Here is a 27,621-nt window from a genome sequence, read left to right as displayed (position 1 = left end):
TAACTAGGTAAGGGAAATATGTTATGCCAGTTAGATTAGAAATTTTACCAGTAAAGCGTAGTACTTGATTATGAGTTATAGAGTATGATTTCTTTTCAGAGCATGGAAATTATATAGTATTACAAATTATATTCAATGAGTTTTATTTAACTGTGTTACATGAGAAGTATTGGAATATTGCATAATTTTATACATATTTACAGAACTATGATTATATAGTTTTTACATAATTATGATATACAACTTGTGCAGTGTTATACAGAATCATGCAATTCAGATTACAAAACCATGAATATACAATATTTTACAGAATTATGAATATATATATATATATATACAGTGTTTTACATAACCATGATTATATAGTGTTATACAGAACCATGATATACAGATTATAGAACCATGACATACAAAAATATAGTTGATATAGATATAAAGTTATATTATAGCGTCATGGTTAATACAGAGAATTGCAGTATCATGTTAAATAGAGTTGATATAGAATCATGGTAAAATAGATAGAAATTATATAGATATAGTATTATTTAGTATCAAACCCTAATGGAACAGAACAGTTTACAGAGCACGGTACCGTAACTATATAGTATAGTAGTGCAACCATACATCTCAAATAGAGTGTGGTGTTGAATGCTGATTATGCCACAAGTAGAGTAGAGGGCTCCCTGGTGTCCGGACCAGGTGGAGTAGGCCTTTTATGCTATATATATGTATATATATATTTAGACTAGCACTGGTAGGCCAATCAGTGTTTAGTCCCACCTACGGGCCATATAACCTTGTCATGAAGGGTTAAATCATGAGATAAATCCATTTAGGGAAGTTTTTAGAACTATATACATATACAGTATACATAGAAAATAGAGATTATATATTATAGATAGAAGTATGTTTGAATAATTAACTCAAAATTACTGTATTTGAAATGACATAGATGTGGGTTGTAGTACATATACTTTTACATGATATCTCATTTATATTTTAATAAAAGGTTATGTTTTGCGTATAAACTCATATGCCACACACTGGTAATAACATGTTTCTCCTTACGGAGAGGTGTCTCACCCTAACAATATAAACATTTCAGGTAACCTAGAGAGACATACAGGGCTGGCTCAGAGATAAAGGAGGCGGCTGAGTCGACATAGTACTAGGGTGAGTTTTGGGCTGGGTGATAGAGTCCTAAACATTTTGGCATTTTTGGGTAAAGAATGTATATGTAAATGTGGGCGGTTCTGTAGTACTCTGCTATTATGTATTTTGGGCTATGGTTTGGATACTTTTGTTTTCCACTATATAGGTCGCATGTATGGAACACACAGGTTACTACGACACCCGCTCTGGGCTGTGATGATGTTATGTATATATATATTATACAGGATATCAAAGTTATGTTATATAGCTTGACAGTGTGTAAAAAAAATAGTATGAATTTTTGGGTCATTACAATTTGGTATTAGAGCCTAGGTTGTTAGGTTCTATAGACTATAGATTACAGCGGAAAACAATACCAGAGTATAGGAATAGATTTGGGAAAGAATGGAAATTGGGATGGATTACAATTTCAGTGAATTAATGTTGGTAAGTTAAGGGAGAATTTAGGGTTTTGTCTTGTGGTTTGGAGACAAGAACTTCGGGATGGTTTCTGTGTTTTTTTTTTTGGGGGTGATGATTTTAGGAAAATTATAGTAAACTATCGTCGGTTTCTATTTCCAGATGGTAGGATTGAACCATAAATTAGAAAGAAGTGGAAGGGGATATCTTATTTATATAAATGTAAGAATAATGTTATGAGGTATAGATTCTCAAATTTTTTTGCTGTTGTTGCATGATGGATCCAAGAAATAGTAGTGCTCATGCTAGCAATGATGATGGTGCTGTTTCTTCTGGCAGGGGTGACGGGGATTCTGATGCCGTTCTATGCAGTGTAGCTCAGCGGGTTATGGCTGAGATTGTGCGTAGCTCTAGAGAGCAGGGAGGCCATCGATATATCAGGGCTGTACCATCGAGAAGTTTACTAAAATGAATCCTCATACATTCTCAGGAGGAGCTAACCCTGCAATTGTTGAAAACTGGGTGCAAGAGATGGAAAAAATACTGACAGTGTTCCACTACACCAATGAGCAGAGGGTCCTCTATGCCACGTATAAGTTGACAGGCGAGGCCGAGGGATGGTGGACGACTATGAGATTATTGGAGTAGTAGAGATGTGTACCAGTAGCTATGACTTGGAGCCGATTTAAAGAAATTTTCTTTGATCATTATTTTCTTGCCACTGTTAGATAGGCTAAGGTAACTGAATTTCTAAAATTGACTCATGGAAATCTAACAGTCCAATAGCATGCGGCAAAGTTCATTGAGCTGTCACGCTTTGCCCCCTACATCATCTCATATAAGGTTTTAAAAGCGAGGATGTTTGAGAGGTGCTTGAGGCAAGATATCTACGAGCAGGTGGCAGTCCTAAAAGTGTAGGATTTCTCCGAATTGGTGGACAGGGCCATAGTCGCAGAGGAGAGTAGCCAGAGGGATGCGGGGACCACGAGTCATTGCAAGAGGCCCACGCCTCCGAGATTCCAAGCAGGGTCCAGTGGAGGCCCTTTGAGGGGAGATAGATATGGAAGAACTCAGAGATGGGATAGGGGAGACCATGGGTACTAGGGTGAGCAGACATACCCTATTTGCCCCATTTGTAGTAGGAGACATACAGGAGGATGCCAGTTGGGAAACAATGTTTGCTACAGATGTGGTACACTTGGACATATAGCACGAGAATGTCATTGGCCACTGAACAGTGCACTAGCCCCTAGAAAAATCCAGAGACATAATCAGGCACCTAGGGGTGGCAGCCAGTTGAGGAACACAACCCCGGCGAGGTTTTATGCATTGACACAGGGAGATACGGAGGCTGCAGGCGACATCGTAATAGGTATTATTAATGTTTTACCATATAAAGTTATTGTTTTATTTGACTCAGGTGGCACCTATTCTTTGTGTTGTCAACATATACTAAATTATCTGGGGTTGAGGTACAATTGTTAGATGTTGAATTGTCAGTAGCCACACTGACTGGATCAGTAGTGAGGTGTAGAAGGGTACTTAAAAACTATCCAATGGGCATTCAGGAGAAAGTATTACTAGCCGATCTCATAGTATTAGACATGCCGGGGTTTGATGTGATATTGGGTATGGATTGACTGGGAGCTAATTACGCCAGCATTGATTGCCATAAAAAGGAAGTGATCTTCAGACCCCCAGGTGAGCAGGAATTCAGCTTCGTGGGGTCTCATGTACGTGCCTCACCACAGTTTGTGTCAGCTATTCAGGTGAGGAGGTTGCTTCAGGGTGGTTGTCAGGGGTATGTTACTTATATAAAGGAGATGCCAAAGGAGGAATTGAAACAAGTTGATATTTTGATAATAAGATAATTTCTAGATGTTTTTTTGGAAGAATTACTTAGGTTACCACTAGATCGGGAGATAGAATTTGCCATTGATTTACTACTAGGGTCAGCACTGATATCTAAATTACCCTATAGAATGGCTCCGACAGAACTGAAAGAATTGAAAGACCAGTTGTAGGAGTTATTGGATAAATGATTTATCAGGCCTAATGTGTCGCCTTGGGGAGCATTAGTTCTGTTTGTGAAAAAGAAAGATGAGACTGTGAGGATGTGTATTGATTATAGAGAGATAAATAAAGTAACAATTAAGAATAAATATCCTTTTTCTAGAATTGATGATTTATTTGATAAACTCCAGGGGACCCAGGTCTACTCCAAGATTGACTTGCGATCGAGATATAACCAAGTAAAAGTTATAGCCAAAGACGTTTCAAAAACAACTTTCCAAACCAGGTATGGGCACTACAAGTTCTTGGTAATGCCATTTGGATTGACTAATGCATCGGGAGTATTTATGGACCTAATGAATCGGGTGTTCCATAAGTTCTTGGACCAGTTTTTTGTGATATTTATTGATGATATACTAGTCTACTCAAAGATTTTTGAGGACCACGAGGATCATCTGAGGTTGGTATTGTAGGTGTTAAGGGAAAAGAAGTTATATGCTAAATTCAAGAAATGTGAATTCTGGCTGAGGCAAGTCACTTTCCTCGAGCATGTGATCTCTGGGGATGACATATCAGTAGACCCGAGCAAGATAGAAGCAGTGGTAAGTTGGGTGAGATTAGGGAACGTTCAGGAGGTCAGGAGTTTCCTAGGTCTGACAGGGTACTATAGGCGTTTTGTGGATGGTTTTTAAGGGTTATCAGGTCCATTAACACGACTCACGAGGAAAACAGGAGATTAAAATGGATTGACGAGTGTTAGTAGAGCTTCCAGGAGTTGAAGCAGCGGTTGGTCACTACACTAGTATTATCTATTCCATCAGAAGAGGATGGATTTGTTATATAGAGTGACACGTCTTAGAAAGGGCTTGGATGTGTGTTGATGCAACATGGGAGGGTTATTACTTACACTTATTGGCAACTTAAGGAGTATGAAAAGAACTACTTGGTACATGATTTAGATTTAGCTGCAGTGGTGTATACTCTAAAGATTTGGAAGCATTATCTTTATGGTGGGAGATGTGAGATCTTCACTGACCATAAGAGTTTGAAATATTTCTTCACCCAGAAAGAACTGAATATGAGGCAGAGAATATGACTATAGCTCATTAAAGATTATCATTGCACTATCAGCTACCGCCCAGGGAAAGCAAATGTGGTGACTGATGCTTTGAGCTAAAAATCAGTGGGAGCAGCATTGTTAGCAGTGGAGATTCAGCATTCGATTCAAATGGACTTGGAGAGGTTCGGTGTGGAGTTAGTAGAAAATGATCGCAAGAAATTTATTGCCAACCTAGTATTACAGCCTACCTTGTAGGAGAAGATTAAAGTTGTTCAAAGGAATGACGCAAAATTAGTAGAGCTGATAGTTAAAGTGCAAGACTGATAGGGGGAGGAGTACATTATTTCAAATGATGGGGCTCTGAGGTTTCGTATCAGGCTATACATACCTGCAGATGTTGAGATTAGGAGAGTTATTCTAGAGAAGGCACACAGATCCTTTTACATAGTACATCCAAGAAGCACTAAGATGTATCAGGACCTTCGAAAATCCTTCTAGTGGAGCGGCATGAAGAGGGAGATAGCTGAGTTTATGGAATAGTGCTTGACGTGCCAGTAGGTAAAGGCTGAGCACCAGAGACCGGCAGGATAGTTACAGCCGCTCCACATCCCTAAGTATAAGTGGGATCATATTTCTATGGATTTTTTTTATAGGGTTACTGCCAGTGTTGTATGGTCAGAATGCTATTTGGGTGGTCGTTGATCAATTAATGAAGACTGCTCATTTTCTCCCTATTAAAGTCAACTACTCTATAAACAGACTAGCAGGGTTATACATACATGAGATAGTTCGGTCTTATGGTGTGCCAGTATCCATAGTTTCAGACCGAGACCCACGATTTACATCGTGATTTTAGAGGAGTTTTCAAGAGGCTTTGGGGTCTCAGTTATCATTTAGCATAGCCTTTCATCCCCAAACTGATGGGTAGATAGAGAGGATGATGTAGATACTTGAGAATATGCTATGAGCATGTGTTCTGGATTTCGGGGTAAGTTGGACCAGTTATATGCTGTTGGTTGACTTCGTGTATAACAACAGCTACCACACCAGCATCGGGATGGCGCCTTACGAGGCATTATATGGTAGGAGGCGTCCTTCTCCACTATACTAGGATGAAATAGGTGAAAGATGAGTTTTGGAACCAGAGTTAGTGCAGGAGGCATACGATGAAGTCTAGCTTATTAAAGACAGAATCAGTGCAGCTTAGAGTTGGTAGAAATGCTACGTAGTTACTCGCCGTTGGAAGCTAGGATTTGATGTAGAAGATCAGGTATTTTTGAGAGTAGCACCGCTAAGTGGAACCATGAGATTTAGGAAGAAGGGTAAACTGGGTCCTAAGTTTATTGGCCCATTCGAGATACTTGAGAGAGTGGCTTCAATCACCTACAGGCTAGCTTCACCCCCAGCTCTATCCAGGATTGATGATGTATTTCATGTTTTCATATTGAGGAAATATGTCCCGAATCCCTCCCACGTGATCAGCTACGAGGAGATAGAGCTTAGAGATACTCTACCATTTGAGGAAACACCAGTACATATTCTCGATAGAAAAGAACAGGAGTTGCATATCAAAAAAATTCCACTAGTAAAGGTCCAATGGAGGAATCATGCAGTGGAGGAGGCCTCATGGGAGTTAGAGGAGAAGATATGATAGAAATACCCACATCTGTTCAGTGGGGACTAGCATTAGACAGAAACGGAATGGTAATTATTTAGGTAAAGTAAGTATAGTTTGGTTTTATTATATGCAGAGTAAGATAATGTATGTCTAAGTTGTATTTTAGATCATAGGATAAGTAGTGCTTTTGGTTTTGGGAGAATTTTCTTTTATGTACATGCTTATAATATCCTAGAACCCTAATTGTAACCGCGGTATTCCTTCACCACAAGTGAGGGTAATTAATAAAATAAGTAGCAAATTTTTCTCAGAGGATGGTGTATAGCACATATAGCAAATTTCAAGAACGAAATATTATAAGGAGGGGAGAATGTAGAGACCCGGGAAATAAAAGGAAAGTTCAAAAGGAATAAAAGCAGGGTCGATCAACAAACCCCCTAGTTTCATTGATGAACGCCCACATACGGATTCATGATTATTAGGCTTTTTTTGAACCTAGATCCTGTATTAGATGAAAATATGTTGAAGCTTGAGTTGATTAAATTAGGGTGTTGTGATTTCAGGGTTTTGGAATCATGAACGCCGTAGGCGTGAGTTAGAAATCAGTAAACGAGAGTACAGCTAACTAGGTAAGGGAAATATGTTATGCGAGTTAAATTAGAAATTTTTCCAGTAAAGCATAGAATTTGATTATGAGTTATAAAGTATGATTTTTGAATAAATCAGAACATGGAAATTATACAGTATTACAGATTATATTTAATGAGTTTTATTTAACTGTGTGGTATGAGAAATACTGGAATATTACAAAATTTTATACATATTTACAGAACTATGATTATATATTTTTTTACAGAATTATGATATACAACTTGTGCAGTGTTATACAAAATCATGCAATTCAGATTACTGAACCATGAATATACAGTATTTTATAGAATTATGAATATATATGCAGTGTTTTATAGAACCATGATTATACAGTGTCTTACAAAACCATGATTATACAACGCTATTGATTACACGCTTAAATTGCGTAATTAGACATTGTAATTCATGCAATATTTTAACAAGGTATCCTATTTATAATCTCTGGGTTTTATTGAGCAATTTATGAATTTTTGGTATTTTTTTATCGTAGAAAAATTATTGGGTGCTAAAATCAGCATCAGTTCGTAATTCGTGCATAACTTTTCCGTTTGAGCTCTGATCGAGAGGATTCAAAATTTTAGAGAAAGATGAGAAAATTATCTACAACTTCTATGTTTTGAGCTTCGAGAGAAACGAGCTCCAAGAGGATCAAAATTGGCTTCGTTCGGTAAGAAACAAAAAGAAAAAAAAAGAAAAAAAATATTAAAAAAATAGTGATGTGACCCAGCCATGCAACCGGGTCGGATTGTGTTTTGGGTCCTCTTGGCGGGTTGTAGGGCATCCCCTCCCTTTAAATCCCTTCTTTTCCCCCTCTCCTCTTCCAGCACACCCGCACCCTTCCCTTTCCTTTATCTCTCTCACTCTTCCTAATCTCCCTTCTCCCAGCTCTCTCTCTCTCTCTCTCTCTCTCTCTCTCTCTCTCTCTCTCGATTTCTCTCCCTTCCCTTCCCTATTCTTTCCTCTCCTCTTCCCCACTTTCTCTTCTCTTTTCTTCCTTCTCCCTACAACCTGAACTCCTTCTCTTTCCTTTACCTTGTCACCTGCTACAAGTGCTGCCAATTTCCTGTGAAGCCCCCTCGAACAGAAGCTGCTGCCCAAGCCCGAGGAGATCCCCTGCTGCTGCTCTGACCTGCCACCATCTGATTTTCCCAGCTACTGCTATTCGACAGACCCAAGAAGACACCACCATTCCAGCTGCGAATGCTGCCAGCTTCCCGTGAAGCTTCCCTCCTACTCCGGCCAGCTATGTTCTTTGCTTGCTGCAACACCTACTGAGCCCCTCTCTACTGCTACTCTTTCCTCCAGATGTCCACCATTCATCTCTAGCCACCACACCAGCCACAACAGAGACCTCCAGCTAGTCGCCATCTCTGCAACCCAGCTGCTAGCTTCTTCCAGACCACCAGCAGCACCCATGACCACAGCCACCAGCGAGACAACTCTCTCTCTCTCATCTTTCTTTTTATTATTGTTAGTTGGATATTGTTAGAATTTTATTAAGGCTTATTTGAAAATTTTAGATTTCGAATAATTGTCTAAGGCATTTTATTTTATTGAAGTTTATTTATTTATCTTTCTTTTAATTAAAGTTAGCATTAGATTTAAATATTGCTTGAGTTATTTTTTTCTGATTAAAGTCCGATTTAGTTCTTAAAAAAAAAAGAAAAAATAATAAAATACAAAAAGAAATTTTTTTTTTTTTGTTTTTAAGAAATTAAATTAGTTGTTCTTTTCAAAATTTAATTTTTTGTCGAAACTCAATTAGTTTAGCGTTAAGTCTTATTAAAGTTCGTATTTTTATCGTGTCTAGTTATTGTTCAAGTCGTTAGAGGTTTAATATTTGTTCGAGTTCTTGGTTGCCTTTTAATTTTGATTTAGGTTCAAGTTTTTAGGTTTGTTAAGGATTCGGTTTTTATTGTTCGCGTATGTGTTTGATTGAGTTTCCATTATTGTGTGTTTTAATTATGTCTTAAAATTACCGTCTTTTCTATTCCAAAGTTTAACGTGTGTTTTGATGTCTACCTAATTAGATGTAGGGTTTTGTCGTTATTTATTTCCGTGCATGCTAGGATTAGGGTTTAATTTGCGTGTTTGTTTAAATTGTCAAAGGAAATCTCAATCAATCTGGAAAACTCCGAATCTGAACTGAGTTAAGTAATCTTTCATTTTTAGATTGGAAACACGCAAAATTTGAGATTAAATTGCATTCGCTGAGGAGACGTCTAACCCTTGGACTGAATATTACACGACAGAACACCTATACTTGGGATAGCTTCCGAACTGCTCATTTTTTGAGTGAGTTAGTTATACAGAACCATAATTATACAATGTTGTACAAAACCATGATATACAGATTATAGAACTATGACATATAGAAATACTGTCGATACAAATATATAGGTATATTATAGCATCATGGTTAACACAGAGAATTACAGCATCATGGTAAATACAATTGATACAGAATCATGGTAAAACAAATTGAAATTATATAGATATAGTATTATTTAGTATCAAACTCTAATGGAACAGAACAGTTTACAGAACACGGTACCATAGCTATATAGTATAGTTGTGCAACCATACATCTCAGACAGAGTATGGTGTTGAATGCCGATTATGCCACAAGTAGAGTAGAGGGCTCCCAGGCGTCTAAACCAGGTGGAGCAGGCCTTTCGTGCTATAGACAGACAGATAGACACACACACACACACACACACACACACACACACACACACACACACATATATATATATAGTTAGACTAGCACTGGTAGGCCAACCAGTGTTTAGTCCCGCCAACGAGTCGCATAACCTTGTCATGAGGGGTTAAATCATGACATACAACCATCTAGGGAAGTTTTCAGAACTATATACATATACAGTATATACGGAAAACAGAGATTATATATATATATATATATATATATATATATATATATTATAGATACAAGTTTGTTTGAATAATTAACTCAAAATTATTGAATTTTAAATGACATAGATGTGGGTTGTAATACAGATACTTTTACATGTTATCTCATTTATATTTTAATAAAAGGTTATGTTTTGCGTCTAAACTCATATGCCACACACTGGTAATAACATGTTTCTCCTTATTGGGAGGTGTCTCACCCCAATGATATAAACATTTCAGGTAACCCAAAGAGACATACAGGGTTGACTCAGAGATAGAGAAGGTGGCTGAGTCGACATAGTACTTGGGTGAGTTTTGGGTTGGGTGAAAGAGTCCTCAGCATTTTGGGATTTTTGAGAAAAGAATGTATATGTAAATATGGGTGGTTCTATAGTACTCTGGTATTATGTATTTTGGGTTATGGTTTGGAGACTTGTTTTCTGCTGTATAGGTTGTATATATGTATGGAATGCACAGGTTACCACGACACCCACTCTGGGCCATGATGATGTTGTGTGTGTATATATACAGGATATCAGAGATTATATAGCTTGACAGTGTGTAAAAAAAAAAAAAATAGTATGAATTTTTAGGTCGTTACAGTTGTGTTGTCCCTAGTGCTACAACACAATTTATTTGCGATTTTCCAAAAATGGTATGACGTGTGTCATCGTAATTGTAATATTAAGAGTGTTAATGAAAAGATCAAACTATTTACTTTGGGAAGTTGACATATATTAGGTAAATAAATGATCATAAAATTCTATCTACCACTCTTCTTTTTTCTTTAATCTATGCATTGGTCGTGTTCCAATCTTCTTTTTTCTTTAATCTATGCATTGATTTTTTTTTTCTACATTTTTATAACAATTAAATGATTATAAACTACTTATATAATTAACTAGATCAATAACTAAAAAGAATATAAACTTTTGGTATGAATAAAAATGTTCAATAAGTTGCTTCAATGTGTTGCATGCAAGTATCACTTGTTAAGAAATAAAAATAATAATCACAATGTATATGACATAGAGATAAAGATGTATAAAAAGAAAACAAAATAAAATAAAATGTATATATATTACTTATCTTATATATATATATATATATATATATATATATATATATATATTAAGGAGCATTAGTTAGGAAATCTAAATAAAATGGTGCAGCAGTAAGATAAGTCAAGATGGGGGCTATGCATGGGAGCAGTGGGGCCCTTGAGGCGTGACTCTGTCACCCTGCATGCATAGGTGAGCTTGCTCTTTACGTAGGATATGTTTGTTTAATAATTATTGTTTTTATTTTAATTAAGTATAAGTTAAATTTAATATTTTAGTTTCAAGGTTTTTAGAATATTAACTACCACTTTAATAGTTTCATATTTATAATGTTGGAAGTTAAAATAATGTGATGCAATTTAAAATTTGTTCTTTTTTAAATTATTGTCTCTTACAAACAGTTGTAAAAGTCTAGGATATCAATTGAACGTTGGAAAGAGTAGTGAAAGGTATGTGATGGACATGCGTTATTTCTCAATTTGATTATAAAGTGGTTTGGTCAAACTTAAATATTTATTTTATTTTAATCAAGTCACTAATCATTTTTTATTTGTTTGTTTATTAAATGTTGGTTGAATTTGTAAACTGTAGGTTATAAAAATAGTGACCTTCCATATTAAATCACGCCGCAACCTAGAGCTTAAACTAATTCAATTTGGTTCTATTCTTGAACCCAACGATTTTTATTTTTATTTTTTTCATATTGTGAAGCTGAATGGAAGATATTTGATACAATTGATTTAATTAAAACTTGTCTAAATTCACCCATATCCAAATCAAAGATTTAAAATTTAAGATCCAAAATTTACGCTATCAAACACTATCTTATAATTTGAAATAGGCTATCATTGTCAAATACAAATATTAAATGAATAAAAAGAAGAGATAGAAACTTAGGATGAGGCTGAGAGGACACTCCCAGTCCCAGCTACTAATAAAATGTCATTGAAAGAAGGTGGCAGGTGTAGGGAGCAGGTAGAACTAAATAGAATGGGAATTTTGTTTTTCTTGGAGTGTGCTTTCTTTTAGTTCACTTTATCTTAAATTTCTGAACATGGAACAAATGAATTTAAAATTGGTAATTTAAATAAAGTTCAAATTTTCAATTTATTATCCAATAAATTCTTTTAATATATCTTTTAAAAAAATAATATATTGGAAAATAAATTTATCATTTATTATTATAATAATGATAAATCGATTTATTACGTATAAAAATTTATTTCACAATTTATCATTTTTTTAAAAATATATTAAAATAATTTATTTCTCGATTTATTACGCAGAAGAATTTATTACACAAAATCTCTCAATACATGCAAATTTAAATTTAAAGAAAAAACATGCACATCATTTGTAAAATTAAATAAAAAGAAAAAAAATTACATAAATGAATTGATTATTAAAATATTAAATTATCAAGAAAGTTAAGAGAAATGTATGTTTGAAGATCTGCTATGACTACCATAATGGTGGATAGTATGCTCTCTTGTCAATATAATCTTCTTGAACACTTGAATTCTATCCTTCATTGTATATTTCTCTCTCCTTCCCTCCCCCGATGTAAGGTTCATTTTGTAATAGTTTATAGTTAAATGAAATAAATACATTATTTCAGAATGAAACTAAAAAGAAACAACATGTTTAAAAATATTTGACATAAATAGAAAATTATGTATAATTTAATTTAATTTAATTTTTTTTATCATCTTCCTTTTCTTCTATTTTCTCAAATTCTTGACCCAACAAAACCATAGCCCGATCTTAATTTTGAAACGTGATTGCTTGTGACGCTAGTTGATTTGCAAGATTAAAAACTTCAATTTTCTAATACGTGCTAAAGAGAACCTACGCATTAACAAGCAAGGTTGGGAGGTCCAAACTCTCATTAAGATCATCATCATAATAATAATAATAAAAATAATAATGATGGTGACCATGAGGACTCTAATGATGGATATGGGTTTCCCACTAGCCACGCCAACAAATATATATTGACTAGAGAGATATCAAGCAGTAGTCCCTAATTTTTTTATTTTTTATTACTCATAATTTTAATATGTATGGGTCTTTTGGAACATCTCAAGTGACGTCAAACCGCCTAATTAATCTCAATAATTAGAATTTAAATTATGGTATCAGTTTTATTTTTTTATATTCATTTTTGTACAGTGAAGAAGCAGTTTATCACAAAAAAATCTGGTATTGAATAAATATTGAAATTACTGCTCGTAGCATTGCAGTGTTAATAATAAATATTTTTCTTAATTAATATTGATATTGATAAAAAATCTTATATTGAATAAATATTAAAGTAATTTTTTTGTTGTGTCAATATATATATATTTATTTATTTTAGGTACAATTAAAATTTATTAAATAATATATTTTTTTAATACATTTTTCTTTTTGATTCCCTTTGTGAATAAGTTTAATGGGAGCAAATTAAACTAAATGGTATTCATAAAAGTCAAAATAGTAAATATTCTTAGTCATAGATGAGATTTGGTTTGTATTTGTATGAATTTTGACAAAATTAAATTTAAAATTATATTAAATTATATCTAAATTCTCATAAATTTAAATAATGCTTATTGAGTAAATAGTATTAAGGATAAAACCTAAAACCACCTATAAATTTTCTATATATAATATTATACCTAGTGAAGTTTTGATATTAAAATAATTTACAAAATGAAAATTAAGTGGAATGAGAATATTTTTTGTTAAGAAAATTCTTATCTTATAAATTTTCTAACATTTATTAAAAATTAATTACTCCAAGAGCATAGTGTAATATTTAGAAAACCAAAAAATATTATGAAAATATTATATTAATTTTTTAATAATTATCAGTTAAACTTGATTTAAATAAACTTAAAAAATTTATTACATCAAATTTCAATGACTTGGTTATAATTTTTGTAAAACTAAAAAGAAATCACAATGCATAAAGATGAAATTATTCAAAATTAATATATATTTTTGGGTCTTCCAAAGGAGGCCGCTTTTTCAAGGCATTCCTTTACAACCGAAGGAAGTCAAGCACAGTGCAGACAAGGTTACACGTGTAGGGATCTCAGGGCGACACGGCTGCACGGCCCCCATGGCAGCTCACGGTTCCCATAAAGTCACCTCCCCTTGAGCTTTAAGCTTGGGCTTTTCGAGTCCGCAAGTGCGTGGGAGACGCCACGCGTAGGCATGGCCAGCGTGTCAATTCTGCTGACGTGTGGTTCGGAGATCCAGCGGGGGGGTCTTCCGAGGTGGGCCCGCCATGTGGATTCCGAATAATTGAGAAAATTCAAAACATGCCAACAACTTTTATCCCGGTGCATGTGACACCTGTCCTCAAGCCTTTACACGTGTCTATATTCGTACGCGTACGATTTCCCTGTCTCGGCGCCCTTTGACAATGATGATCTTGAAAATATCCACTCCGCCGATCACCGATCTATCATTTTTTTTTTAAATATATTAAATAATATATATTTTTTTATAAGAATGACGCGTAACAAATCTTGCTACTCTAATAGCGAGATTTGTTTAAATCTTTCTATTCCAAGTTACGAAATTATGTCAGGTTATTCCGAGAAATTTTCTCAAAAATGTATTATTTAATATATTAAAAAAAGAGAGGATAAAATGGGAAAAAAACTCGAAGTTTTGTTATGTTTATTATTGATAAAAAATCTAGTCCAAACCCCTCACGAGAGAGAGAGAGAGAGAGAGAGAGAGAGAGAGAGAGAGAGAGAGAGAGAGAGAGAGAGAGAGAGAGAGAGAGAGAGAGAGAGAGAGAGAGAGAGATTTCATCTGCTTAACTTTTACAGTGCAACTTGCATAAAATATTTTAGACTGCTTAATGAACTCAAAAATTCTGAAGATAGATACGAAAATGGCGTAAGTGCAACCAAGTCATTATGGAGACACACGGCATCTAAAACTGGTATCCATGACAAAATTATCAAACCTGCAAATTATATAGGTAGCACGGCCGATCTTGTCTGTTTTCATAAAACAATGTATGTTATGACCTTCTATGTTGTGGCTGTTAAATGTGAATGACTCAAGGTGCCATGCATTAATTACGTAATACAAATAAAGCAGTTGAGCAGCATGCATTAAGCATAAATTAACAAATATTGTGAAAAAGAAAGTAAATCACAAAATCTCTCAATACATGCAAATTTAACTTGTAGACATACATTAAAGAAAAAACATGCACATCATTTGTAAAATTAAATAAAAAGAAAAAGAAATTGCATAAATGAATTGATTATTAAAATATTAAATTATCAAGAAAGTTAAGAGAAATGTATGCATGAAGATCTGCTATGACTACCACAGTGGTGGATCCTGTACAGTAGTATGCTCGCCTGTCAATATAATCTTTTTGAACACTTGAATTCTATCCTTCATTGTCTATTTCTCTCTCCTTCCCTCCCTCGATGTTAGGTTCATTTTGTAACAATTTATAGTTAAATGAAATAAATACATATTTCAGAATGAAACTAAAAAGAAACAACATATTTAAAAATAATTGACATAAATAGAAAATTATGTATAATTTAATTTAATTTAATTTAATTTAATTTTTTTTTTATCATCTTCCTTTTCTTCTATTTTCTCAAACTCTTGATCCAACAAGACCATAGCCCGATCTTAATTTTGAAACGTGATTACTTGTTACGCTAGTTGACTTGCCGGATCAAAAACTTCAATTTTCTAATACGTGCTAAAGAGAACCTACGCATTAACAAGCAAGGTTGGGAGGTCCAAATATATATTGACTAGAGAGAAATCAAGCAGTAGTCCGTCAATGATTTTAGCAAATGTGCTGGGGACCCATTGGCCTTTGTTTGTACAAATCCTTTAACAAACAAGCTGCCCATTTAGGATAGCTTGACAATGAATTTACTAATTAAAGATAAAAGCATTGACTTGCTGACCTGATATCAGCATAAATTAATTAATTAATCACTTCCAACGTAATAAATTTTTTATTTTGAACCTACGCATTAACAAGCAAGGTTGGGAGGTTCAAACTCTCATTAAGATAATAATAATAATAATAATAATAATAATAATAATAATAATAATAAAAATAATGATGATGATGATGATGATGATGGTGACGATGAGGACTCTAATGATGGATATGGGTTTCCCACTGGCCACGCCAACAAATATATATTGACTAGAGAGAAATCAAGTAGTAGTCCCTAATTTTTTTATTTTTTATTACTCATAATTTTAATATGTATGGATCTTTTGGAACATCTCAAGTGATGCCAAACCGCCTAATTAATCTCAATAATTAGAATTTAAATTATGGTATCATTTTTATTTTTTTATATTCATTTTTGTAGAGTGAAGAAGCAGTTTATCACAAAAAACTATGGTATTGAATAAATATTGAAATTACTGCTTGTAGCATTGCAATGTTAATAATAAGTATTTTTCTTAATTGATATTGATATTGATAAAAAATCTTATATTGAATAAATATTAAAGTAATTTTTTTTGTTGTGTCAATATATATATATATATATATATATATTAATTTCAAGTACAATTAAAATTGGTAATTTAAATAAAGTTCAAATTTTCAATTTATTATGCAATAAATTCTTTTAATATATTTTTTTAAAAAAATGATAAATTGGAAAATAAATTTATCATTTATTATTATAATAATGATAAATCAATTTATTACGTATAAGAAAGGGAGCACAACCGACCTTGTATATTTTCAGAAAACAACGCATGTTATGACCTTCTATGTTGTGACTGTTAAATTTGAATGGCTCAGGGTACCGTGCATTGATTACATAATACAAATAAAGCAGTTGAGCAGCATGCATTAAGCATAAATTAACACTTGTAGACATATATTAAAGAAAAAACATGCACATCATTTGTAAAATTAAATAAAAAGAAAAAGAAATTGCATAAATGAATTGATTATTAAAATATTAAATTATCAAGAAAGTTAAGAGAAATGTATGTGTGAAGATCTCCTATGACTACCACAATGGTGGATCCTGCACAGTAGTATGCTCGCCTGTCAATATAATCTTCTTAAACACTTGAATTCTATCATTCATTGTCTATTTCTCTCTCCTTCCCTCCCCCGATGTTAGGTTCATTTTGTAACAATTTATAGTTAAATGAAATAAATACATTATTTCAGAATGAAACTAAAGAGAAACAACATGTTTAAAAATATTTGACATAAATAGAAAATTATGTACAATTTAATTTAATTTAATTTTTTTATCATCTTCCTTTTCTTCTATTTTCTCAAACTCTCGATCCAACAAGACCATAGCCCAATCTTAATTTTGAAACGTGATTGCTTGTGACGCTAGTTGACTTGCAGGATTAAAAACTTCAATTTTCTAATACGTGCTAAAGAGAACCTACGCATTAACAAGCAAGGTTGGGAAGTCTAGACCCTCATTAAGATGGATATGGGTTTCCCACTGGCCACGCCAACAAATATATCTTGACTAGATACAAATCCTTTTCAAACTTCACACGTAACAAACAAGCTACCCATTTTGAACAATGACATCCATTGAAATTACTTAGAAGGATAATTTTACAATGAATTTACTAATTAAAGATAAAAGCATTGACCTGCAAACTTGATATCAGCATAAATTAATTAATTAATCACTTCCTACGTAAGAAATATTTATGGAACTACATTAATACACGTCGCCCTAGCTACCACCTATACTTAATTTGACATTTAGATATGAACAAATGTTGTATAAAAGTCGTTGCGCTGCTTCACGATGGTGAGCCAATCCTTGAATGCATGAACACTTCTTCTTCTTCTTCTTCTTCTTCTTCATTTTTAGCTTGCTCGTTAAGTGCATTGTAGTGGGATCTTGCTGCCAAAATGATGTTGCCTTTAGGCTTATATCTTTTGGGCTTGATTGTCATAGTTATAACCCACTGGACCTACAAGTGGAAAAACCCTAGGTGCAATGGGAGGCTCCCCCCAGGCTCCATGGGCCTTCCCCTCATTGGAGAGAGCTTTCAATTCATCACACCCAGCAACTCCATTGATATTCCCCACTTCGTCAAATCTAGAATCCACAAGTAATTATTAATAGTTTATCACTCCCCTGCACACTTATTGATCTTGTTATTTTTAATATCATTATTTTTATAAGGTGAATATGAATAAATTTTCTAGGCAACTTGGTCATTGAGTAAGTTACAAATAAGATGAATTTACTTTCCATAACGTCATAGAAGTCCATAAGAAAGGAAGTCAACAAACTTGGTTGCACTTGGGTTTTATGGAAATGTTTCCATGTGTTTTTATGTGCATGAACATATACACACACATATTTAGCTGTTTTTTTTTTTTGTTCAATATATTTGTCTTGGATAATTAATTAATTGTTATATACATGTGTGTGTATATTTGTTGGAAATGGTAGATATGGGCGTATATTCAAAACAAGCTTGGTAGGGAGAGCAATGGTGGTATCATCGGATGTAGAGTTCAATCATTTCATACTACAACAAGAGGGGAGATTGGTGGAGTTATGGTACTTGGACTCCTTTGCAAAGCTTCTTGGGCATGAGAAGGGTTCCAAAAAAGAAGGATCCACCAATTCCCATGGCCACATCCATAGGTACCTTAGGAGCTTGGTCCTCTCTCAATTCGGTCATGATGTCCTCAAACACACCCTCCTCTCCCAACTCCAAGACATCTCCATTAAAAGCCTCCATACCTGGCTAGCCGCTCCCCAACCATTGGAAATTAAACATGCCTTTTCTGTGGTACATATCTACCAACATATCTAGACATGTACGTACATACCTATGTATATAGGTATGCATGTATATGTAAAGTTTCATTTTTAAACATACATACCATGCACTTATAGCTTCCATTGTGATGATTTTTGAACTTTTGTAGATGATATTTGATGCTACTGCAAAACAGATGTTTGGGTATGAACCAAAAGAGCACGAGGAAAACCTTGGTGTGAATTTCACAAACTTCTTACAAGGTCTCATGTCCTTCCCTCTTAACATCCCTGGCACAGCCTTCCATAGATGCGTTCAGGTTTGTCTATGTTTATGCATATCTATCTATAAAGTAAATTTCTTACACACGCAAACACACACACGTACACACACACACACACACACACACACACACACAATCACAAGTTAACGAGATCAAGTTGAACCTGTAGAGTTGTTGCCATGTGACCTAAGAATTGTTGAAACAACTTCTTGTAAAAATATAAGGTAAGAGTATAGACCCCATTGTGGTCCAGCCCATCTCAATGTTCCACATGCATAAGAGCTTTGTGCACTAGACCACCCTTTTTACACTTCAATTAACCAATTAGTTTTCCTTTTATGCACATGCTTGGTGATGAAAATTTTATATATATATATATATATATATGTATGTATGTATGTATGTATGTATGTATGTATGTATGTATATGTATCAGAACCAGAAGAAAGCAATGAAGATGATAAAGAAGATGATAACAGAAAGAAAGGCATCGCCGGAAAAACGAAGAGGTGATTTGTTGGACCAAGTGCTTGATGATATGAAGAAAGAGGCATTCTTAACGCACGATTTCGTAACCGTGGTGATGTTTGGCTTGCTTCTTGCTAGCTTTGAGACCATTTCTTCCACCTTGACTCTAGCCATCATCTTACTCACGGACCACCCTTCTGTGGTGCAACAGCTAGAGGTATGTGCGTACGTACAATGCCCTTAGATCTTTACTTAGATCAATCTCATCCTCATGCCATTTAGAATTAGTGGAACTTTTGCATTGACGTATCAATCCCAACCTTGGATCTATGTATTATCAATGATATATTTACATGTTTCTTTGTATATATGTACATGCATAACAGGAGGAAAATGAGGAAATTCTTGAAAAGAGAGGAAGTAGCAAGGAAACAAGGTTGACATGGAAGGAGTATAAATCAATGACCTTTACGCACCAAGTGAGTCCTGATGTTCACACACACAAAGGCGCGCGCGGGCACTAAAAGATAAATTAATTAATGTTCTTTTAATTTTTATAGTTACTTATTAATTAATGTACAATTTGAGGCAAGTTTTTAATGGGTTCATGATTAAACTGGATTAATTGTTTCTAGGTGATTAACGAGGTGTTAAGAATGGCTAGTGTTGCTCCTGGGATTATAAGGAAAGTAATTAAAGATATCCATGTAAATGGTAAGTATATTTGTGTTGTGCTATGCTGTGTTGTGTGTGTGTATACATACATACATACATACATATATATATATATATATATGTATATATATATATATTTGTAAAATCTATTTAAGACTAATTATTTGTGAACTACACAGTAAGAGATAGTAGTATGGTGAGAAAACTATCTCACCCTCTAACCTCATGCCTAGTATTTAAACTCAAATCAGTCAACATGTAACTCCAGAAATATAGAACTAATATTGTTGCAATTGTACGGCAAATATTCAGTCAGGCACAGATAGGCATCTAGCTAGGATGCAACTAGTAGTAGGAGAATGCAACAGTACTATATGTGCATACAATAATGAATTGTTATAGTTTTAATATTTATTAATTACTAAAAATAATAGTTACTACTAATTTTAAAATTAAAAATAGGATATACAATTCCGGAAGGGTGGACAATTATGGTAGTTCCATCAGCCATTCAGTTGAACCCAGACACTTATGAAGACCCACTAACATTCAATCCTTGGCGATGGAAGGTCTCTCTCTCTCTCTCTCTCTCTCTCTCTCTCTCTCTCTCTCTCTCTCTCTCTCTTTATAATTAGATATTTTAATTACCATTTTTTTGTTGATATTAAATATTAAAAAAAAAAAAAAAACAGGATGTGGGAGCAATCTCGACAGCGAAAAATTTCATTCCATTTGGTGGGGGATCAAGGGCATGCGCTGGAGCTGAGTTCAGTAGAGTGTTAATGGCAGTGTTCCTACATGTCTTCGTCACCAATTATAGGTTACTCATTTTATTCTTCAATATATTGTGTTCACTCGAGTGGTTGCAGATGCACATGTGCAAGAGCGAACTAACCTTTGGATTTTGGAATTACTAATGATATGTAGGTGGAATAAAGTCAAAGGAGGAGAAGTGGCTCGGTCACCGGTCTTAGGGTTTGGAAATGGCTATTTTATTAAGCTTTTTGAAAAGCTCAAATGAACACCGCAACATATTCGCCACAATGCAATTATGGACAAATCTCTATAGATGGCATCTGGCAATACTCAAATATTAGAAACAGCAAGTGATTATCTATGAATGTTTTTATGTAGTACAGTTGTTTACACTACTAGAGTAACTATTGGGATGCTATAAATTGCCAAGAAGTACTTTTGAAATATGTAATGCTACAAAAATTTGACCTCATTTAGACCTCAATCCTTCGATTTCTAGCAATTAGGCAATTAGCCACGATGCCGTAATCTGCACTAGCTTGGGAGGCTTGGGTGACCCGTGAGGCCTTTTTTGATGTCCAAGTCTTCCAACTTGTTAATACTCACATAATTATAGAAAGTATATAAATTTAAATATGATATAATCAGACCTCAAGCTAAAAGAATTTAGTTGAATTACATTTGTATATATTTAATTTGTTGTTATGCTAATTCATTATGGTCATCCATTACTAATAATTATGACTAACTTCTCATTATGTTTCCATCAACAACTATGAGTGATTAAGCGGACTTGTCATATGAAACTCTACAATTGATGTTTACATATGCTTGGTGGTTAGTAGCCCCTATCTCCATGCCCAAGCTAGAGGTAGGCTACCAATGTTGGAACAATGTAATAGTCTTTCAACTAAGTCGGAGCAAAAAGTTAGGGATGTTTTCACGAACCTTGTAGAAGAAAAATTTTCTTTCCTAGTGGTTTAAACCACTAATATATAGGCTTAAAAAAACCAATAATATGTTCTACCATCGATCATAGTAACAACTGACACAAATAAAAAATTATTGAAAATGATACAAATATTATAGGGATGCCAATATATGCCATGCCACCTAATTATCCACCGAGGGAAACCTTCCCATTGCTTTTGGCAACTTCAATCATTTCAACTAGAAAGATTTTAATGAATCACTTCAAGTGTTGTAGTAGCAGTAGCACTATTGCTCATACAAATCGGGCTGTAAGGGCAATTCTCACTCGGACGCTCCTCCCTTCTTAAATGATTAATATGCAGATATTTGGAATTCATTGCATGAAATTGAGAATTTTCTATTTATTTAGAGTTTTCCTTTCATATGTTTCTTGATTCTCTTAGACTTTTAATTTTTTTTTTAGTTTTTTTGCGATACTAATAAAAGTGATTGGTCATATAAGAGATATATATTTAAAAAGCAAAGGATTGAAGCAAAATGACGTCTTTTACCATCCTTTAATTGAAAAATAATAATAATTGGTGATTGTTATGCATGAGCCTATCCACGCCTACTTGCATGCCAACTGTTTCATCAAAGTTACTAGAATTTAGTTGAATTTGTATATATTTAATTTGTTGTTATGCTAATTCATTATGGTCATACATTTACTAATAATAAATGACTAACTTCTCGCTCTATTATTGTCAAAAACTATGAGTGATTAATACCGGAAAAAAAAATACGAAGAACATTGACATGTAGTGTACATAATGGTGATATGGATAATATAGTGGCTAGGATTTTTTTTATTTTTTATTTTTTTTGTGACATAGTATTCACAATGCCTGTGATACCACAAATAAAAACATAAACATGAAGAACAATAGTTTTTTTATTCCAATATTGAGTCGTGAACACTACATGCTTTAGAGATGACACAAGCATGGATATTTATAGGGGATGAATGATACATTTGCGGTATTTTGAATTTCAAAAATTCGACTCCTTGAGGTTCCTTGAAGATTGGAATAAGGTCTTCAATAAGTGTTTAGCATCGGTTTCAATGTTTGAAATCTTCTTTAATTGGTGAGGGATTTGTTGAAGAGTCTTCATGGATGGAGTTGGAGTGCCTTCAAGGGTGGAATTTATTTCTTCATGTGGGTGGAATTGAAGTGTCTTCATGAGTGGAATTGATTTCTTCATGATTTGATGAAGTGTCTTCATGGGTGGAATTGATGTCTTTATGGATGGAATTGATTGAGGGAAGTGTGTTGCTAATAATTACGAGGATTTTTCATATGAAACTTGAAAATTGATTTTTATAGATGTTTGGTGGTCAATAGCCCCCAATGCCATGTCCAAGCTAGATGCTGGCTACCAGTATTGGAACTATGTAATAGGATTTCAACTAAGTTGGAGCAAAAAGTTAAGGATGTCTTCACCAACTTCGCTAGAAGAAAAATTTCCTTTCCTATTGGTTTAAACCACTAATATATAAGCTTAAAAACCACTATTATGTCCTGTCATTGATCTTAGTAATAACTGACGCAAATAACAAATTATTGGTATAGTGTTGCTACCTAAACATTTTCTTAGTAGATTTATAAGCCACTTTAGCAAGTCCTTTATACTAGTGATTTCGAAAAAGCTATTGGTGTATCCCTAATCATGATAATTAAAAAATCTTAAGAGAAGTGTTGCAAAAAGAGAATAAACCATGAGTATAGGCTCCTAAAGATATCAAAACCATGGGTTTAAATTGTTAATTTTCTAGTAATATATATATAAAAAAAAAATCATTGGTTTAGACTAGGGTAGTCTAATTAGATTCTCAATAAAACACGAACAAAAGTCAATAAATTGTCACTATATGTTGAAAAACGGCCACCATGGATTTACAAAAAGTTGGTTTGCTTATTGAATGTAACGCCCCGAACCCTTAAACCCGGGTCCGGCGCATTATACCTAATAATCCATAATTAACATAAAATACGCAGCGGAAAACATAATCATAATCTCCATGTAACATAATACCAGAGTTTACTAATTCTAACTATAATCCATATTAAATCATCCATCACCTGCATTTCCATAAATCTACACAACTCCCAAACAATTCAGTATTTTCACAATCATTCCTTACTCAATAACCTTAAAACATAAAGGCATAAAACATAAATATTCTACATCCCAAATTTAACATACAAATATACCATTTTCTTTTACTATTTCCCAATAATGTTATAGAACCTCGAGCTCTCTAAGCTCGATCTCGATGAAATCCTGGAAAAAAAAAAAAAATTCATATTCGGGTGAGACACATCTCAGTAAGAGAAGAAACCATATATTAAAATAGTGTGTGGCCAACATGAGTTTATATATAACATAATATTTAACATTTAAAAATCCTTAACATAATTTCCGAAATCATTCCCTGACCCTAATCAAACACATGCAAATGTTTAACCCACGAGATTACCCAAGGATAGAGGTGATTACCCGCCCATATATGTAGCACCCCTCTGCTCTGATATTTAGGCAACCCAAAGGTCGCAGGTAAATCATACCAGGACACTCACCTTACTCAATAAGCCCTCAAGTGATAAATTAATCTCGTACTCACGCTGTTCAACAATAGCTTACCGGCAAAGGCCCTATGGATAGGGAAATCTACCCGCCTATACAAGTAGATTCCGTTTTCCCTAGTACGTTATGCGGCTACTACCACATCTGTAGCTATTAGTGCACTCGCCTTACTTAGCAAGCCCTTAGGCGAAGAGTATACCTCACCCAATCGTAACATGTTCTATGCACATACATACTATTATTATCATAATACATCATTCTGTTCTGTCATTATACATTCATGCACATTCATTCCTGTTCATAACTTAACTTTGCATTTCGTTTCACTTTAAGTGACTCTTTCCCATTTACATCATTTACTTTTGTCATTTCATTTCATTTGTCATTTCATCGTCATTTCATTGCATAACATTTCATTTCATTACTTTGTACTACAGCTGGTCTTTAGTCATCATCAGTTAGTCTACATAGAAATGTGCTAGATCTTTTAACACAGCTCCTTTTAGCTGTCATTAGTTAGTCTATACAGAAGTGTGCTAGATTTGCTAACATGACTGTCTTTCAACTATCTTACATTTACATGGTTGCATTTAACATACATAGACAACATTGTCCATATCATATTTTCTTTTCATTGCTTTACTTACTTAGCCTGCATCTCATACATTTAACATATATTTGCACAGAATCTCATGCCACACAATTTAGTAATAAAATTCATACACTGCCTGTAAAATAAGCGAACCAACATTTAATATTTATATACTGAAAAATATTTTTCATTTCTTACTTAATTATCTTAAAATATTTCTCACTTTCATCAGTTCATTTTCGCATATATATATATATATATATATATATATATATATCTAATAAACAACCCTAAACTTGAGGGAAATATAATTTAAATAGTTGGCATTTTACCCATACTGAAACATGTACACGTACATATAACACAATTTATTTTTCCATTAAATTCATAAAAAATTTTGATTTAATATATATATTTTCCCATACTTGGTTTCTTGAACTACGCCAATAGGGACTCCGAAAAATACTTGCGGCGCTCACCCGGACTCTGAAATTAAATTCCCAATTCCAATAAATTATTCATGAATAAAATATTAATTTAATACTTCCTAGGTCCATAACTTCTAAATAAATAATAATACCCTTAAATTTAGCCAAATTTTCAAATTTCTCAAATCTCACTCTCACTTTGGAGTAGGGCCTAGAAAATCACAATTGAAAAATTATCTACGTCAAAATGACGACGACGACGACTAGGACCCCGTGCTGGTGTCCGTTCGTCGATTTAAACACATTAATGGCGAAATTGAGAAAATGGAAAAAAATTACCTTTCCCTAGGAGCAGTGCTAAGCCATTCTCATGACAAATCTGCTCTAGTAGAAATGTCGGCAGCGAAACCAAGAATCCAACGGCACATTCCATTTCCCGATCCGTCGCAAACTCATCGAGAAATTGAGAGAAGGAGAGAGAGAGGCGGAGATGGACGCAGAGACACGCATGAGATTTGCAGAGTGGGGGGGGGGGGCGTCCTGACTCCTTTGACTTCTTCTCCTTCTTCTTTCTTCTTCTTCTTTCTTCTTTCTTCTTCTTCTTCTTCTTCTTCTTATCTTCTGTCAGTTACTTTATATATATATATATATATATATATATATATATATATATATATATATTTTTTTCTCTTATTTAAATTAATTTTTTTTAAATCCAATGTACAAATATTTAATTTAATAACTAATTATTTAATTAATCTTAATTTAATTTAATTTCTTTAATTTTATTTTTTTTCTTTTCCCACGTCATTCCTTTTATTTATTTATCTGTTATTTTATTCATTTATTTTTTAAATTATTTTAATCTCTTTAAATTTTTGGGTCTTTACATTCTCCCCTCCTTAAAAAAATATCGTCCTTGAACTTTGTTACCCGATCTTTCATTCCCATAATTCCTTGATTTACCATATCCCACACCATAATCTCAACAACACAATTATATACTTTAAATTCAATACACATCCAAGTTCTCCATATAAGGACCAGTCTCACGGCTAAGAAACATCACCGTCGATAGATTTACCGTGGTTTTCATAAACTTTCGAATGAATCAGAAAATCACATAAGTCCGCCAAGGGATTTCCGCCTCCAAGCTATAAGACAAAATCCTATACTTTCCTACACCATACCTACTTCTCAACATCAAACCTAACCCATCCATTTAGCATTCTTATCCTAATTGTTTCCTATACTTTGGTATAAATCATCTCTAATCTAACACTCTAACATTTCCATATCCAGGTGATGTGAAAGTAATCACACTTCCGGCTGGACATTGCTCTAATACCAAAAATGAAACGCCTCGAACCCTTAAACCCGGGTCCGGCGTGTTATACCTAATAATCCATAATTAACATAACATACGCAGCGGAAAACATAATCACAATCTCCATGTAACATAATACCAGAGTTTACTAATTCTAACTATAATCCATATTAAATCATCCATCACCTGCATTTCCATAAATCTACATAACTCCTAAACAATTCAGTATTTTCACAATCATTCCTTACTTAATAGCCTTAAAACATAAAGACATAAAACATAAATATTCTACATCCCAAAATTAACATACAAATATTCCATTTTCTTTTACTATTTCCCAATAATGTTATAGAACCTCGAACACTCTAAGCTCGATCACGATGAAATCTTGAAAAAAAAAATTCATATTCGGGTGAGACACATCTCAGTAAGAAAAGAAACCATATATTAAAACAGTGTGTGGCCAACATGAGTTTATATATAACATAATATTTAACATTTGAAAATCCTTAACATAATTTCCGAAATCATTCCCTGACCCTAATCAAACACATGCAAATGTTTAACCCATAAGATTACTCGAGGATAGTGGTGATTACCCGCCCATATAAGTAGCACCCCTCTGCTCTAATATTTAGGCAACCAAAAGGTCGCAGCTAAAGCATACCAGGACACTCACCTTACTCAGTAAGCCCTCAAGTGATAAATTAATCTTGTACTCACGCTGTTCAACAATAGCTTACCGGCAAAGGCTCTAAGGATAGGGAAATCTTCCCGGCCATACAAGTAGATTCCCTCTGGCCTAGTACGTTATGCGGCTATTGCCACATCTGTAGCTATTAGTGCACTCGCCTTACTCAGCAAGCCCTT

The 27,621-nt window shown here is 33.9% G+C and overlaps 1 protein-coding gene across 1 annotated transcript; it reads left to right on the top strand.

Annotated features, from left to right (window-relative positions):
* Positions 1–17,675: 17,675 nt before the first annotated feature.
* On the top strand, positions 17,676–21,345 carry LOC131159374 (beta-amyrin 16-alpha-hydroxylase CYP87D16-like). The gene is made up of 9 exons (XM_058114248.1): positions 17,676–17,998; positions 18,346–18,691; positions 18,831–18,980; positions 19,381–19,629; positions 19,799–19,891; positions 20,048–20,126; positions 20,550–20,656; positions 20,780–20,907; positions 21,015–21,345. The coding sequence occupies exons 1-9, from the start codon at positions 17,796–17,798 to the stop codon at positions 21,106–21,108; spliced, it is 1,449 nt and encodes a 482-aa protein (XP_057970231.1). The 5' UTR covers positions 17,676–17,795; the 3' UTR covers positions 21,109–21,345.
* Positions 21,346–27,621: the final 6,276 nt, after the last annotated feature.

This window comes from Malania oleifera, chromosome 1 (assembly GCF_029873635.1).
Source record: "Malania oleifera isolate guangnan ecotype guangnan chromosome 1, ASM2987363v1, whole genome shotgun sequence".
In the NCBI taxonomy this organism is placed as follows: Eukaryota; Viridiplantae; Streptophyta; class Magnoliopsida; order Santalales; family Ximeniaceae; genus Malania; species Malania oleifera.
Note: the sequence above shows the minus strand (reverse complement) of the source record. Positions and strands in the feature narration are given on the sequence as shown.